This window comes from Microtus pennsylvanicus, chromosome 5 (genome assembly GCF_037038515.1).
Source record: "Microtus pennsylvanicus isolate mMicPen1 chromosome 5, mMicPen1.hap1, whole genome shotgun sequence".
Lineage (NCBI taxonomy): Eukaryota > Metazoa > Chordata > Mammalia > Rodentia > Cricetidae > Microtus > Microtus pennsylvanicus.
In genome coordinates this window covers 31,804,306-31,820,323 of record NC_134583.1, presented here as the reverse complement: position 1 = coordinate 31,820,323, position 16,018 = coordinate 31,804,306, and the positions used below count along the sequence as shown (strand labels likewise).

Here is a 16,018-nt window from a genome sequence, read left to right as displayed (position 1 = left end):
AAGTGTTAGAGGAACTGTGTGAATATAAACACAGTTCATGAATATTCTATATAGCTCCCAGGGTCTAAATCTATTATTTATACAAACTTAATGTTTGTTTTTTTCTCCTAGGTATTCTAAAACTTTTAATAGGTCAGGTATCAACAGGGAAAAAAAGAAGTAGGCAATTGAACAGTTGTCAACTGTTGCTGCAAAACTCATGAATTATAATACAATTAATCCTTTATATTATATTTTCAATAACATTGAGGTAGAAGCATTCCATCTTACATTAGGGCCTGCACTCCCCACAAACTGAGCAGCCCAAATCTAATGCTTTCATTATCGATCCACAGAGTGCCAATATTGCAGGAACAATGTTACAAATTCTCACACTGAGACTGGAGGTTTTTGTGCATAGTACATCTATCTAAAATTTAAACAGGAACAACCCAAGTGCACAGCACCAAACCAATCCAAATAAATAATCCCCGAGTCTAACCCAGATGGCCACATCTGCCTTTGCTGTTGTGTTTGCAATTTTAAACAGCATTAGAAAAGCTATAGGTACTATAATTGTTGGTTGACTCTTGATAGTATAGTTATCACTGATTTCTAGTATAAATCAATAGATAACACTTGCAAAATGGATTTTGTAATCATATTTAGAGCTTGTTACAATGACTAATGGTTTGCAATATTTTCTGAATTTTAATATTCTCTAGACAAAAGAAGTTTTTTAATAAGTAACCAAGTTATTCATCATAGAAATGAATGTGCTGCACTTGTACAGGAACCAAGACGATCAAGGCAATCCAGTGAACTAACTACAGAAAATAAATTCTTCCGTCATTAGGGTTCAGAAAACATCAGGACGAGTTGCGCAATCCGTGCTGCTGCTCATCCCTATCACGTATGAATAACATCTGCCTAGTTTCTCTCAGCAAAGATAATAGTGTGCTTGTCATCTTAAGAGCATAGTTATGTCTGCCACACCCTTTTGGGAGGAGAAGAGGCCTGGCTAGTTGGCAAAACAATCAAGCAGAAGAACAAGAGAGTTTCCTTATAGAGACTTCCAACTGGTGCTGAGGAAGATAGGGTTTATTTTATGGCAGAGCACACACACAGAGATGTCCTGTTTGGGTCTTCTATGTTTATCACCAAACAATTGTTACATTTACTGTATAGGTACTGGTTGTGTCCTCTGCTCCTTCCTCGATTAACATTTAGTTTCACTATATTTTTGTTTTGTAAAAACAATAAATAAATAAAACATAATTTTAAAGTATTATTTTCACAATGACACTTTCCAGAAAAATTTATTCTAGTGCAGGAGGCCAGTGAAGCCATCTATGACCGTGAGATAGGTGGAAATAGGGCAAGGAGCAAATCCCTTGTTTTCACTGCGGTGTGTTCCATACACCGTTAGGAACGGTCACAGGCATTGTGCATCTTGACCCTTATACCTGCCCTCTCCTTGCCTCTCTATGTTCCAAACTCTAAAATGGTTAATGCCCTTTTCTATTCTGCACCAATGAAAATGGATGGCACTGCTTACCTTGTAGAGTTTCAGGGCCGCCTCGTGCCTATGATTGGTGGTATGCAGACGTAATTTATCCACACTGTTGGTGTAGTAGTCACAGGCATTACACTTGAGGTGAACGGGGTTGCCAATGGCAATGCACTTCAGCCTCCACTCATTGCTTTTGCCCCCTTCTTTGATGTGGGCTACCAGCTGGTATTTCTGCATATGCTTATCAGTCTTGCAGTGGAGCTGGAAGTTGGCTTTGAGCTGTGTGTTGTAGTTGCAGAGCTTGCACTGGTAGATATCTCCAATTACAGCCCTCCATTCCTCTTCAGGGAGAGAGCGCTCGCTGTTCACATGCACACTTAGGGCCTCCAGGCTGTCAGAGGTGAATTTGTTGCAAACAGCACACTGGAATAGCTTCAGCGCCGGGTCACTGATATAAGGTGACAGCTCTCCTGCAGTAAGGAGGGACAGGTCATCACCCATTAGCTGACCACTGGCAAGCCGGATTTCAGGCGGCAGCTCATTATTTACTACAGGAAGAAAAATTAAAAGGAAAAATAGAGACTAGAAAACACAGCACGCACAAAAGAATGTAAAATAAAGTCTTGACGAGGAATGTGCTTTCTCTAGAGCTTATACTATAAAAAGCTCTAATAGGATTGAATCAGGATCAATTACAATCATCCCTTTCAACTTTTAAATTCCCTCATCAGATAGCTTTAATTACTCCTACTGGGCACGATGATGTCATTCTGAAATTTGTATTTTCCAGAACAAGAAAGTTGATCAATACCATAACAAAACAGTCACATGTGTGTGATTTAAGAGCCTAGATAAACTTACAGAAACACTAATTGTTATTTCCCCATTTGTCTTAAAGCTCCGTGGGATTTATCTCACTCTGCACTGGTTGTTTATAATGTACTCCCAAATACCTGGATGAGGTAATGAGTGGTATTAGTGCAGGTTTAATTATGTGCAATCACAGGCATTAAAATATTTTTCAAGAATATTTAATTAAAATCCTGGTACCTCAAGTTTGATATCTTGGAGAGTAATCATTTAAACTGAACCTGCAAATTCTGTGAAGCTTATGGATAGTGATGGTAACCAAGTTATGTAAATTAGCATTTATTAATGGACTTATCAAATGTGGACAAAATTTGCTAACTTCTTCTATGCTATCGCTAATCCCTTAACTCTTTCGTCTCCGAAGCTAATGTAGCTTTGAAGTCGAAACGAGAGACAGTTTGCCAATGCATTTTAAGAGGAAGCCCTTTCTAGTGACCTGTCCCCAGTTTGTTACTGCTCCCTCACGAGAGACCACGTGATAATATGATTCAAGACTGACAACAGCGAGGAACAGGAAGTACTAACCAAGTCCTGGTGCCAAAGCAGCGGCTGTAGCTGAGTCTAGCTGGAATGGGTTAATCATGAGCTGAGGGTCTGCAGGATTTTCCAGCTTCATTCCGGTCAGGCCAATGTTCTGAGCCAGGTAGTACTGGTACAGCTCAGCCTCGGCTGGGGCCAGGCCCAGGTGCAGATTGTGCTGAATCTGTTTCATGTTCTGCTGCAGAAGCATCATGTTGTGCATGTGTTTCTCGCTGGTCATGTGAATCCGGAGGTTCCTCGCCACGTTGGTTTCATAGTCACAAACCTCACACCGCCAGGTGGGTTTCTGTTTGGGTTTGGACGGGGAGGGTGTTCCGCAGCCACTAAGGCTGGTATTGGGGGTTGGGGCAGAGTGGCCAAACACCTGCTCGCCATTGCCATTTTGGAGATTCTGAACATTGTTCAGGTGCTTGTCAGACTGCATATGAATACTGAGGTTGCCTTTGGTAGTGGTAGAGTAGTTACAAACCTCACAACGGAACGGTTTATAGCCACACGTGTAACTCTCTCCCCGGGCAAGCCTAGGGTGAGGCTGTCCAGTCTTACAATAAACACAAGAGCCGCCTGGCTCAGGGTGCTTCTCCTTCATATGGGCCTCCAGAGTCTGCTGATATTTGTAGTGCCAATTACATTTGGGACATTTCAGGGTTTTGCATGAGTTCCTCGAGTGCATCATAGTCATGTGACCACCAAGAGACCTCGAGGACCCCAAAACCGTGTCGCATTTTGGACACTCAATGCCACTGCCTGGGGAGCCATCTCCTCCAGGACCTGGTGTACCAGGTGTGCTCGGGGTGAAGCCGTGCTGGTGTGGAGTAGCTGAGCTGTCATCGTCTCCCCGGGCCATTTCGCTGGAGTGAGCTGCTGGGGCACCATCTCTACTGGCACTTACATCTGCAAAGTCCTTGCTACCAATGTTGTAGCTATTAGTAACACTGCCACTGTTCCTGCCGGCAGCAGCCTGTTTTTTCTTCTCTGTGTCATCAGCAAGAGTCCCCGAGGAGGACGAGGTACCCTTTTCAATAAATTTTAGCACACTGGATGATAAAGGAGAAATGCTTTGGTTTAAGAGAGGGAAGTCTTTGTTACCAATACTATCAGTGAGTTCGCCTAATACTTCCTCATCATCGAGTTCATTGGAATATGCATCCTCTTCATCTTCATCTCCCGGTTCAGCGGGTTCACTTTTAACAGGGCACTCCCCATTTGGGTGTAAGATGGTGTTTTCTTTTGGCCTTTCACAGTTGTTCTCTTGGTCTTTGCTCTCTGACATCTTGCTAGACTCAGATGATGAGTGGCTGAGGGAGACAGAGGTAATTGGGGTGTTCACTACTAAACTAGACAGCCCCCCCAGATTCACTTCAGCCTTTGGCATTTGGGTGATCCCCAGCGGCTGTTCTGCTGAGCTCGAAGGGCTCCGGCTTCCTTTCAAGAAGGCAAAGCCAGCCGGCAAAGAGTCACCGTTTTCAACATGAAAAGCGCTCCATAAACCGCGGAAGGTTGGATCAGGTCCTATGAGGTTTGTAGTAGAAAAATGGGGATAAACAGAAGTGGATTTTTTTGGTTCCAGAAAGCTTATAAGAGGTTCTTTGTCTTTGCCAATCCCCTGTATTATGGCGGAGACGCATTTATTACCGAGGAGCCTCTGCTCCTCATCATTGAGAGTCATCCGATGATCGTGCACAGCGTGGGTTACAAACGACCTGATATAACCGAAAGACAATTTACACAAGAAACACATTAAAACAGGTTTCCTCTTCCCATCGCTAACACAACCATCGAATTTGGACAAGTCCACATTGTTAGGGACATCTTTGGACACACAGGAGTTTTTGGCTGAGCCATCACTGGTTAGATAGTCTTTCTCTCTCTTGTGTCGGAGATCATAGACACGGAAACTGTGCAACACAGGACCAACTCCTGCTAATGCTGAGGTATTTGGGAAAGCCTGATCGGCTGTAAATGGTTTCCCGAGGGATGAAGCGATATGAAAAGTGTTGATGATCTGTGGGTAGAAGGACACAGGTGCAGAAGCAGACTGATCACTCTTCTCCCCGGTAGGTGCCAGGGAGTCCAGGAACATCGCCGTTGAAAAGAGTTTGCTGTTTGCTCCCGTCTGTGCATTCTGCCCACTTTCTTTGGAGTCCTCAATTATATATGCTGACCCGTCAGGCTGGTAAACTATCTCCCCTGTTAGGTTTTCCACGTCACTGTCCTCTAACTCGCTGGTTTCGCTTTCCTCGTCCTTCAGGACAGGAAGGCGGGCATTAGGGCAGTGGTGTTCCATGTATTTCTGTAAACTGGGAAAAGAAGTGGCACATTCGTTGCAGGGTATTTCCTTCGCTGAGGTGACCGGAGTGGCAGCTGCATTCTCCACGCTGAAACCCAGCAAGACTTCACTTTTGCGCTCATCCGTTTTCAGGTTGTCATCCGTGGAGCTGTTTTCCCTGTCAGGCTCCATCCCTGCAACCTTCTCTGGCACCTCATTATCAAGTTGTGTCGTTCCACATAGCTTTGATGTGCTCTGCCCATTTTCCTGCCTTGAGATAGGAGGAGAGTCACAGGTTGCCATGGCAATTGCTACATGGGGATCTCATTTCATCCAGCCTGTCAGGGACCTGGATACAAAATAAGGTGAGAGAAGCCATTTTTATTAAATAATGACACCGCTCACTAATAGCCCATCACTAATTCACAGCTGCTGTAAACTTGACTATCTAAAAAGTTGAGGGGGGAAACCTTAAAACCGTCACGCCTATCTATCACAGACCGACTTTGTATAAATGGAACAAAATGATATAGCTAGGTATCACAGGTGCCCCTCCATACATTGCTGAGGTGTTTTGAAAGCGCTATGAGCAATCACATGAACCCCAAATTTGTAGTAGTAATCCCGTTACTTCTCATTTCTATTTTCTGAAACAGCATGCGCTGGATATAAAGACTTTAAAATCTATTCTATCCTAGTATAATGTAAAGAACTTTCATATGAAACAGCAGGAAGGGATGAACAGTACAAATGACAGCTTTTTCTGTTTTCTGTTTGTTTTTTAATTTATTTACCTTCACTCTATTAGGCAGTGACTAGAGAGGGGAGGTGGGTATGGGAGAGAGCCCAACAAATGAAGGAGCTTTAAACTGAGAAATATTACAGTCCCAGGCAGTGCAGACCAGACGCTTCTCTGGTTTTCATTTTGCCAGTCAATGAGCTTACTACAAATCTTCCCTGTGCACAGGGTCTCAGCAGGTATCTTGCTGGCCCTGACTAAGCAACAATCACCATTCTTCCCCACACTTCAGTCACCTCAATGGGAAACAGGATAGAAATTAATATTTACTACAACCACTCCTATCATCCTAGGAGACAATCACATACACTCTCTTTTTTTTTAAACTGCAAAATGTACTGAGCACCATTTCAAATACCATTGGACGCTATTAGTCCTAGTGACTTGCCCATCTTTCAACCAAGGCCTCACCCCAACCTCTCCCTGGCTTGGTCAGCCTTGTACAAGCACTCTAGATGAAAATCCTTCAATATTTTTATTTTTAAGTTTCTTTTTTTCTCTTCAACAGTCCTCCTAGATCATATTCTTCCTGTGTGACAAGAGTCACTCTATAAAAGCCGTATCTAGTTCTAGTGTAAAGGTAAATGCCAGGAGAAGGCTAAGCAGATGTGGGTAAAAAGTGTCTTCTTCTATGTGGGTGTGTGCACACATGAGTGTGAATGTCTTCACGTGTAAACTTCAGCCTCTGTAAGTGCATTATGGTTACAGCTAAGCTGCTCTGAGTCCGGCAGATCACTTCGTTTGCAGAACGATGGCACTGTACACAACAGCTGAAACTTGGGTGTTTATTTTTGGCCTATGACATAGACAGTGTCTTGATTTTTTGAAGCAGGTAAGCAAACCTTTCAAATCTAAAAATCGAAGGGACCCATAACTTCAAGGTGAACAGTCCCTTACTTTAAAAGAATCAAAGCGCTCACACATCATGACAGATTTCCGAAACAAGAAAACTGGGTGCTCCATATTACACTGCAAATTACATCTGTTCTTGCAGATAGTCTGAATCTCTGTCCTGATACCTCTTCCACCCCTGCATGCTGATGCAGCGTACACAGTGGCCAAGAGCAATGACAAAAAGGAAAGAGAAGATTGGGCTCACCTATTCTATGGAGCATTTTAGAAATTCCTTTCAAAAAGTTCTTTTAGAAGGTAGATGTCATTGAAGGTCACAGGCGTACTAAATATTAAGGCTATATCAGTAATGCCCTTACTGTAATCAAATCTAATCTTGTCAGCCAAGTCAAGAAGGAAGTGATAAGCTTATAATACATAAAATGATCGTCACAGATTGATGACAAAATCAAGATTCGTTTTGGTATCTGAGATGGTTAAAATGACACTCTAATTGCTTATGGGGCAAACATCACCAAGCTTAGTGTGTAATTTTAATCATGGATGAGATGCAGGTTAATTATTTTCATGGCATGCATGTGGCTTTTAAAAAAATCTCCGAAATGATTTGATCATAATAAGCATAAAAGCCTATAGTTTTCTAATTATTCCACAAACATTAATGTTTACCTTCCCATGTACTGATTCTGCATAATGTATACAGACTGAAGGCAACCAAAATGCCTAAAATACAATACACTGATGAACTGATCTGAAAAACATGAGGAGGGCAAGCAGAGGCTAAATATTTGGAATGAAAGCAATGATGCTATTAGATTAGTAGATTAAACAGGAAGTTCCAGGAACCCAGATGATCTTTGCCTCAATGATCAGACTTGGTTTATACATAGATCTATATGGAACTGGTTTTCTGTACTCCAAAGAGTAAGAAAGGTACTAAACATTGGAGAGATTTATGAGTTTCTGAACTATAATAATTATTATGTTAATTATTATAACGATAATAAAATTATTGTTATCACTTGAATTTCATTTTATTTTCATCCTTACCACAGTTCTTAACTCACAAGGAGGACACATGCTAGGATTATTACATATGTTCTGAATACACCTCAAATGCCACATGGGCTCTAAAACGGATCATCTCAAACTTTCTCTACATAAAATAGATCCCATTTTCTCACTTTATATGAAAAGGGGCAGAAGTAAAAGGTACAGAAACTATGTTAGAGGAATTCATATCAGAAATTTACTATGATGTATTTTCTTGTAGTACTACACAATTTTGTATCAAAGTACCTATCAATTCCATCTCAAAAAGAGGCATACTCATTCATCAGAAACCAGGTCACACATGTAAGTCTTCTATACAGTCAAATTTACATTTCTAAAATCAACAACGACAAAGCTATCTACATTGACATAGAGAGCAACATATTACCAGATTTAATATTTTTATGTAGCTATTGACTTTCACCGCAGCAAGATTTGTTAGTGTATTCTGATAGGTCCCTTCTGTTTTGGTTAAAAGGTTACTTAGATTAGTATGCTGCATGGCACTAAATATGATGACGAGTTATTCATTCTCATCAATGCCAAATGAAGCTTTTCTTTTACCAACAGAACTCATATAACTTGTGCTAGCTTTATAAAAACCCCAGTATGAAGACCACAAAGGCAACCATTTAACTTAAACCATCGAATCATTCCCAAATGACTGCGCAACAGATTATATAAGTTTCTTCACCATCAAAGCTACTTTCTATCTAATCATCACCAATTTCTAGTCTCTAATACCAAATAGCCTGTTTAAAAAATCACACAAGTCCTCAGAAAATTCCTCAGAGAAACCTGCTCTAACTTTTATGCTAAATTTAGAACAATACATACCTGCTGGTCTGCTTAGAATGTACACGGATTTTGGTACTCTCGGGAATTCACAAGATCATTGACTTTGATCATGTCAAATACTGTTTTCAGGAGCAGGAGACAATATGCAGAAAAGAACTTTTTTTTTCCTCTCTCCTTCTGCTTTGCTGTCATCTGCAGTCACTGCTTCCTAAATTCTGCTCTGCTAAATGCCCAAATCCACCTAAGAGGAGTCCCTCTCATGAAAGGGGGTACTTCCTGCACAATAGGAGAATGCCTTTGCCTTCACCACTCCGAGTTCCCATTAGAACCCAAAATCAGAGGCCAGTTTTACCTCTGCTTTTTAATTGAGGCTGCCCCAGCCCTCTTCTACGGTCCAGTGAGACAGTGTTTGTGAAATGATTAAAAAGACCGTGATCTGATCAAGCGGCCAGAATAATGGGGAAAGAATGCTAGGTTAGCCACTCTGCTAAGAGCCGGGAAAGGAGGGCAGGGCACCCCTTCGCTATTGTTTTTATTTTCCTCTGCTCTCCGGCTGCCTCCTGACACTCTGGGTCTTTATTTACTCCAACTGAAATGGGTTAAAAGTTGTCTGCTTACAAGAGAATTTGGTAACAAGTTACAAATTTGGAGACAAAAAAAAAAGAAGAGGAAAATAAATAAAAATGCTTGAATTATATCAAGTTTCCAAAAGGTCATCACTGTCTCTGCTGTGGCCTTTTCCCCATTCCAAATCCTCTATCAATATGTCATAGTGAGTTAGGCAAAGACAAAAGAGAGGCGCAGTGTGAAAACGGCACATATATCTAATCCTGACAAAGCAATGAATAGGCCTTCACAAGTATAATTATACTTGTTTATTTGTTGCCACGTACAGAGAACTGATGAAAAAAAAATCCATCAAAGTGGTATTATGCAGACACCAAGAGCTTCTTTTCTTTGCTTGCTAAAGCCACATTGAGGCTTAAATTCCTCATTGTTAAATTCAGAAGAAAGAAAAAAAAAGATTTTTGGCCAGTCCTTTTTTTTTTTTTTTGCTTCAGTTGCTGACAGATCTTTTGTGTGCTGGGCCTTATTAGTTCACAGTGCTACTTCATTTTTATCCATACTGAAATCCATAATTACAAACCACTGAACTGGAGATGGAAAAGGGTGTGGCTCACTCACCACAGGAAGGAGGTAGTGACATGGTCTGTCTTTTCCTCATCGGCTCTTTTTGATAGATCAGAACACCAGTGACATACCTGGATGAAAGCTCCGATTACATCAGGGGACATATTTGATTCCCAGACTTGAAGATGCTGTTCTGTGAGGCAGCCTTCATTGCAATTTGCTTATTTTAGTTGGGTGTTTAGTATTTCAGAAAAAAAGGAATGCCTAACTTCTTTCCCATTTCAATATTAAAAATATTAGCAAAAGGAGTGGCCAAAGATTGAAAATACTAAGTGAAACGGTTTCAAACCCAACGATTAAAGGCCATTATGTTCCAACAGACACTAAATCAAGTAACTTCGCGAAAGCACATTTTTCGAGGTGGGATGGGGTAGTGAAGTAAGCTTTTTTTCTCTTGCAGGACAGAAATATATCAAAGTAAAAGCAATCTCCATAGTTAATGTTTGTGAGCTTTACAATTTAAAACAGAAAAGCTGTAATTTTTCTTTGCTGGCAATCTGGAAACACTCTGGAGTTAATTACAGCTGATTCGGAGTGAACCACAGAAACAAAGACCAGTCTATGTCCAGACAATTATACTGCATTAACCAGCTTAGAGCTTCCTGCTGATGCTTCAGGGCTCTGCTGTTACACCCTTCTACCTTCCCAGCACGAGAGAGAATGCTTCTGCAAGAAGGAATTAATGAAGCGAACTGCAAAAGAATGTGTGACGACCTCTCCTGACACGGCAAAAACTTTCCACCCATGTCATGACAAAGGGGAGAAGGTAATTAAGTTTGAATAGAAGGATGTAACCAAATATATTCAGCGCTTAGAACAAGCACATTTTTAAGAAGGGAAAGTTTACAAAGACAAGTATGCGTGTGTGACTCAACTAAGTCATTTTTCCTTGTTTCTCTCTCATTTTTCTCATTAAAATCTAAATGAGCAATTCAGGGCAGATTGGTTCCCCTCTCTATAAATAGGACCCTTGTGGCTGAAGCATCTTTTCTCCCTCTTTGATTCTTTCTTTCTTTCCCTTCTTCTTTCCGAGTCTCCTTTCCCCTCCTTCCCTCTCAGATCACTAAATCTACATGGAAGTTATGCGACAATTACATAGCATCAAACATGTGTGCCGTGGAGCAAATGAGGAGAGGCATACTTTTCCACTAAGTCCAATAGTTCTTAATTAGATTAGTTGTGGGAAACAGGAATTTTACTCAGTTTTCTTTACAACTTTAATCAAACTCCAGCTACTTTGCTTACAGAGGAATCAATAGTCCCTCTTTAAACCAAATTATGCTATTATATGACTCATTTTATTTGTTTGCTTCAGGAAAATTTCATAATCAGTGGGCAAGATGGATCCAACACTTTAGCTACTCCTGGAAACAAACTTGGGTAATTTCAACCAATAGAGTTGATTTCTAATTTTCTTATTCATTTTAATTGAAAATGAATAGTTTGCATTGGTGTGAGGTAAGGACACAAACTGCAATTATGTCCTGTGCCTTTTTCTGTTTTTTTAAAAAATATATATATACTGTTTTGCTAGTATTCCAGCTGACACTCAGACTATTTGGTGATTGCTTCATTAAAGGGTAAAAGGGTTTAATCAGCTACAGTATTACTGGAAAGGCGATATTTGCCAATACTTAGAGACTAAACTGCCCTTTTCTTCATCTAAAGAAAAGAAAGGGACCAAATCATGCCAGTGACCCAGTCACACATAAGTATTCAGCACCTCTCTCTTTTCTCCTCATCGCAAAGTACGGTTAGCCCTAATTGATCTTTTGGATAACTCTTCCCTAAATAATACATAAATCTAAAACTCAGTGAGGGATTGTGTTAAAGTACACTGAAACATATAGCCCGGAAGCAGTACAACATTGTGACAGTCCCTCTCGACTTCAAAGCATCATAATAGGGAACTAATTAGTCTTCCTTCTCAGGTCCCTCCCTGATGCTCCTATCATACTGGAAAGTTCAAGTGCCTAACACATAAAAATGAAGCTATAATGTGGAATCATTTCAGTTTCCTTGGAGGAAAACATAGGCTCTTCAACAATGTCTTGGAAATGTATAAAGCACAGCTACCATGTCTTTCCTGCACCTGTGTTGTCCGTTTTAAAAATTAATTGGCTAACTTCCCTCACTCAAAACAACCCGATTATCTAGATCAGAGCAGTGCTAATAATTAGAAGAATATTTAAAAATTGATCCTAATTGACATAAGTAATGCAACTTTAACTGTAGAATGTCTGATGACGAAAGGTTGACTAGCATTATCGCATATATTATCACACACAGTATAATGACAATATTCTCTAATGCATATCTGTGTTTTTCCTTCTATATCTAGTCACATAAAAATATTTAAAGGGAAAAGATAATTTTATGATTATTTGTGTTTCACTATTCCTATCAATATAACAATAATGCACTAATGTTAAGTATACTAGAAAGGCATTCCTTGCAGGCGAAACCAACCATAATTACCTTCATAATACTAATCACAGTTTAGGTATTCCAGCAAACATTCCTATTTCCTGAGCAATGACTTCAATGTTTTTACATAATTTCACATAGTTTTAACAAAGAAAGTTATATGAATAATTTTTTAAATCACTACCAAGTGGCTTTTGCTCTATAGTATTCTGAGAGTCTCCCAAATGCAACTGTTTTTATATTCCATGTAAATATTTTAAATTACTTTATATTAAAAAACCACATTAGGACTAACATAATTGGGAACATAAGCAAAATGCCAAGTGTTCTTCTAGATGAAATCTTGGCAAATTTATGCTTGATCACTAAGATTAGCCTGTTATTTTATTTCTATGTTGCAGAGCCTTTTGTCTGTGAGCTCTCTTCCCTCCCTCCTTTCCAGCCTTTCTCCTTCTCTCCCTCTGTCTTTCCCCTAAAAGTTGATTTGACTGCTGCCCAGCAGTGGAGTGAGCAATTCGGTAATTAACTTTTGTGTTTTAAACCTATGAAGTTTAATTAGATTTCATTATAAACAAACAAATGTCAACCATAATTATAAGCTCCTTGGTTTACCCACATATTATCCCTTTTCAAACAAACTTGATGTCAAACAAATTAAAATCAAGCAACCAGCAATTTTGAGTTGAATTTTACATGATCTGCTGGTAACCTGATTGCTTTAACTTCAATATCATTACAGGAAAAGTATTTCAGGAAAAATAATTACAAGAATTCCAACAGGAGACAAGCTTAATGGTATTGATTCAAAAGATGCATGTTCCCAGGACCATGCTGAAGAAGTAATGTTAGCTCAAATCTACAGTTTCTATTAAAATGAAATTGTCCAGCATGAAGAAGAAATCTAAGATGAATGTCTGAAGTACTGGAGATACAAAGCCAACTAAAAAAAATTATCTGGCCCCAGTTAGCGTACACGTTAAGTAGGGAAACATCAGAGTGGAACAACAGGAGAAATGGGGTTTGCAGATTTGTTTACTGACTGGTTCATCTATTAGGACCAAGGGCAAGTGGAGCTGTCAGGACATAATGAAGGTAAATGATTAGTTAACACCAAGCCTGAACTCTTCTTCAACACAATAAGAGTTAATTAAAGTTTACCATCAAACATCAACCAAAGCAGGATGTTGATCAGGTTTCAGCATTAAGTGCAAACAGACAATAGTTGGCAGCAATTAGTGCAGCTATCAAATGACGTGCAATGATAATTATACATTTAAAACAGCTAAAGAGCTAGGGGAGAATCTAGTCAGTGTCTTTGATGACAGATATTCAGAGGGCAGGAAGCAGGTATCAGATTGTTTCACTTTAACGTTGTGAATCAGTAGAATTAAACAAGAAAAGGTTGTATGGGTACATCAGCTGAAAGAGAACAGTTAGCTGGGCCCAAAGTGAAATAAGTCTGCTAGGATTGTGCTTTCAAAGATAAGAACTTGTGTAAAAAAAAAAAAAAGAAAACCTCTTACTTTTCAATTAATGTTTCAGAAAAAACTCTGTGTATATAAAATTTAGCTTCTTGAATTTGTCTATGTGCAGTTATGTCACAAGTATTCCATTGTCAGAATTGTTATTGAAATTATTAACCTTTACTCTAATGTGAAAAGCATTTTATACTTGAGTGCTATCTCTGTATATGCAAATACTATTTCCCTACATAGATTTTAGATAGAAGTTTGAAATTCTTTTAATGAGGCTAAATTTAAAGGCCAAGTATATATGTTGGGCATATTGTATGCAAGTGTAGCACGTGAGAAATAAGTCTTTCAATTGATGCTATCTCAAACCTGTAGCTTCAGTGTGGCCTAAACTGATAACCCTATACGTGACATATGCCTTGGAAATTTCCTAGTTTCCCAGCTGATGTCTAAAGCACATGTCGAGAACTGTGTCAATCCTAGCTCAAATAGTCCACATTTCACCAACACATTGTGTTATGCTAAGGATTTGTATACACTGTTGTCTAATCCCAATCTTTCCCTGGAGCCAAATCTAAGCCATGGTTGGCTTCCAGTACAAAAAAAAATATGTGTCCCTCCAAAAGCCCATTGCCCCTCTGTGCTCATACACTCATTGGTCCTGACATCTTTACTCATGCCATGACAAGCAAGCTGATGGTTCTGATGTGATTGTCCACCTTTATCTAAAATATACCATGAACTCTCATCACCATCTCTAATACGGCACTTTGAGATGCCATAGTGAAATTTTGAGGGAAAAAATTGTGTGTGTGTGTAGATATATGCTCCGTAGGTACTAAGAAACCAACTCCATCAAAGGAGATAAGGGAGCTGAATGTGAACTGGATTTGTGGTAGGGAAACATTAGTGTGATCCACATGTTACTCTGGGGGGTGATTAAGTCGCCACTAAACGTCTGGTCAGTACACACCAGACAGTCAAGCTGTCATTTCAATACCTTTTCTGTCCTCAACATGAGCAGCTGGAGTAGAGCATCATTTGTTAAGTAATATAATTGAACCTCCTCAGATAAACATGACTAATCTGTGGGTAGGACAGTCCTCTTCTCCAATTCTACTCCATGGTGCACCTAGTTTATTCGTACTCTCTTTGTGGTATTAAATATCTATTCATTTCAGTGGGATAAGGGACTGTCAAAACTAGGTTTTCAATGACATTGTCATATTTTTCAATTAGAAAGAGGCAACATTTTTCAGTTATTATTAAATGTGAAACTCTTCAGGATATTTGAAAGGCAAACGTTTGCTTTACCAATAATACCTCTACCTACAGGCCTAGGAAGATGCCAGTTGAGGGTCAAGATTTTGGTACATATACTGTAAGATTTATACACTGGATTCTTGTCATAACCTCTTTTCTCCTATCCTCTGAAGATACACAGCCAATCATTGGCCATTCTCCCATAACAGACCATAAGAAAGGAGGTCAGTCTTTGAGGTAAAATGCTGTTCGCTCTTGGACCATGTAAGGAGCTCTTATTGGCATCGGTCCCCTTCTTACAGCAAGAACAAAGCCAAGTGCTTGTGTGAGCTTTCTAAGTAAATCAGAGGTGAGCCACATTAAGTGCTGTCCATGACTTTCTTGTTGACAATGAATACTTAACCAGTGCTCTAAGACCAGGGACTTCTGGCACACCAGAATGATTCTTAACCAATTGGTAGCCTGCTTCTTTCAGAGAAGGAAACATCCCTGTCCACTTTTCTTACAACTTTCCACCTTTTAGACTATTGTGACCCTATCTCTATTCTCTCAGCTATAAACTCAGCCCAGTCAGTTATGAGTTAGCACAGGACTCAGACACCTGCAAACCAATGATTTTGGCTTTCACACCAAACCATTCAAACACCAAACCAACTAACAAGCAGACCAACCAAACAAACAACCAAACAACACTTTTAAAACTAAGAAACACACACACACGAGAGGGGACAGAAATGTAAATGATTCTCATATGCAGAACACAGAAATTTACGAAAAAGAAAAAGCTAAACCACTTAAAATGAAAAATGCATTGCACGGGTCACATTCTTCACACACACACACACACACACACACACACACACACACACACACACACAATCTTCTCATCTACTCTGAATTATGTGATTTTTCCAAGAAATTTCTATGAGCTTCCGTTTCCTTATCAGCTGAAAAGGGAATTCCGCCCTTTCCCTCCTGACTACAACAATCTA

The 16,018-nt window shown here is 39.7% G+C and overlaps 1 protein-coding gene across 2 annotated transcripts in view; it reads right to left on the bottom strand.

Annotated features, from left to right (window-relative positions):
- The window catches only part of Zfhx4 (zinc finger homeobox 4), a 187,145-nt gene that overhangs the window by 159,463 nt on the left and 11,664 nt on the right, over positions 1–16,018 (bottom strand). For both annotated transcript variants that reach the window (XM_075971456.1, XM_075971457.1), the window contains exons 2-3: positions 2,888–5,520; positions 1,538–2,040 (exon numbers count right to left, since the gene is read on the bottom strand). In XM_075971456.1, coding sequence (XP_075827571.1) covers positions 1,538–2,040; positions 2,888–5,474 — 3,090 coding nt within the window. In that variant the 5' untranslated portion in view covers positions 5,475–5,520. The remainder of the gene's footprint in view (positions 1–1,537; positions 2,041–2,887; positions 5,521–16,018) is intronic.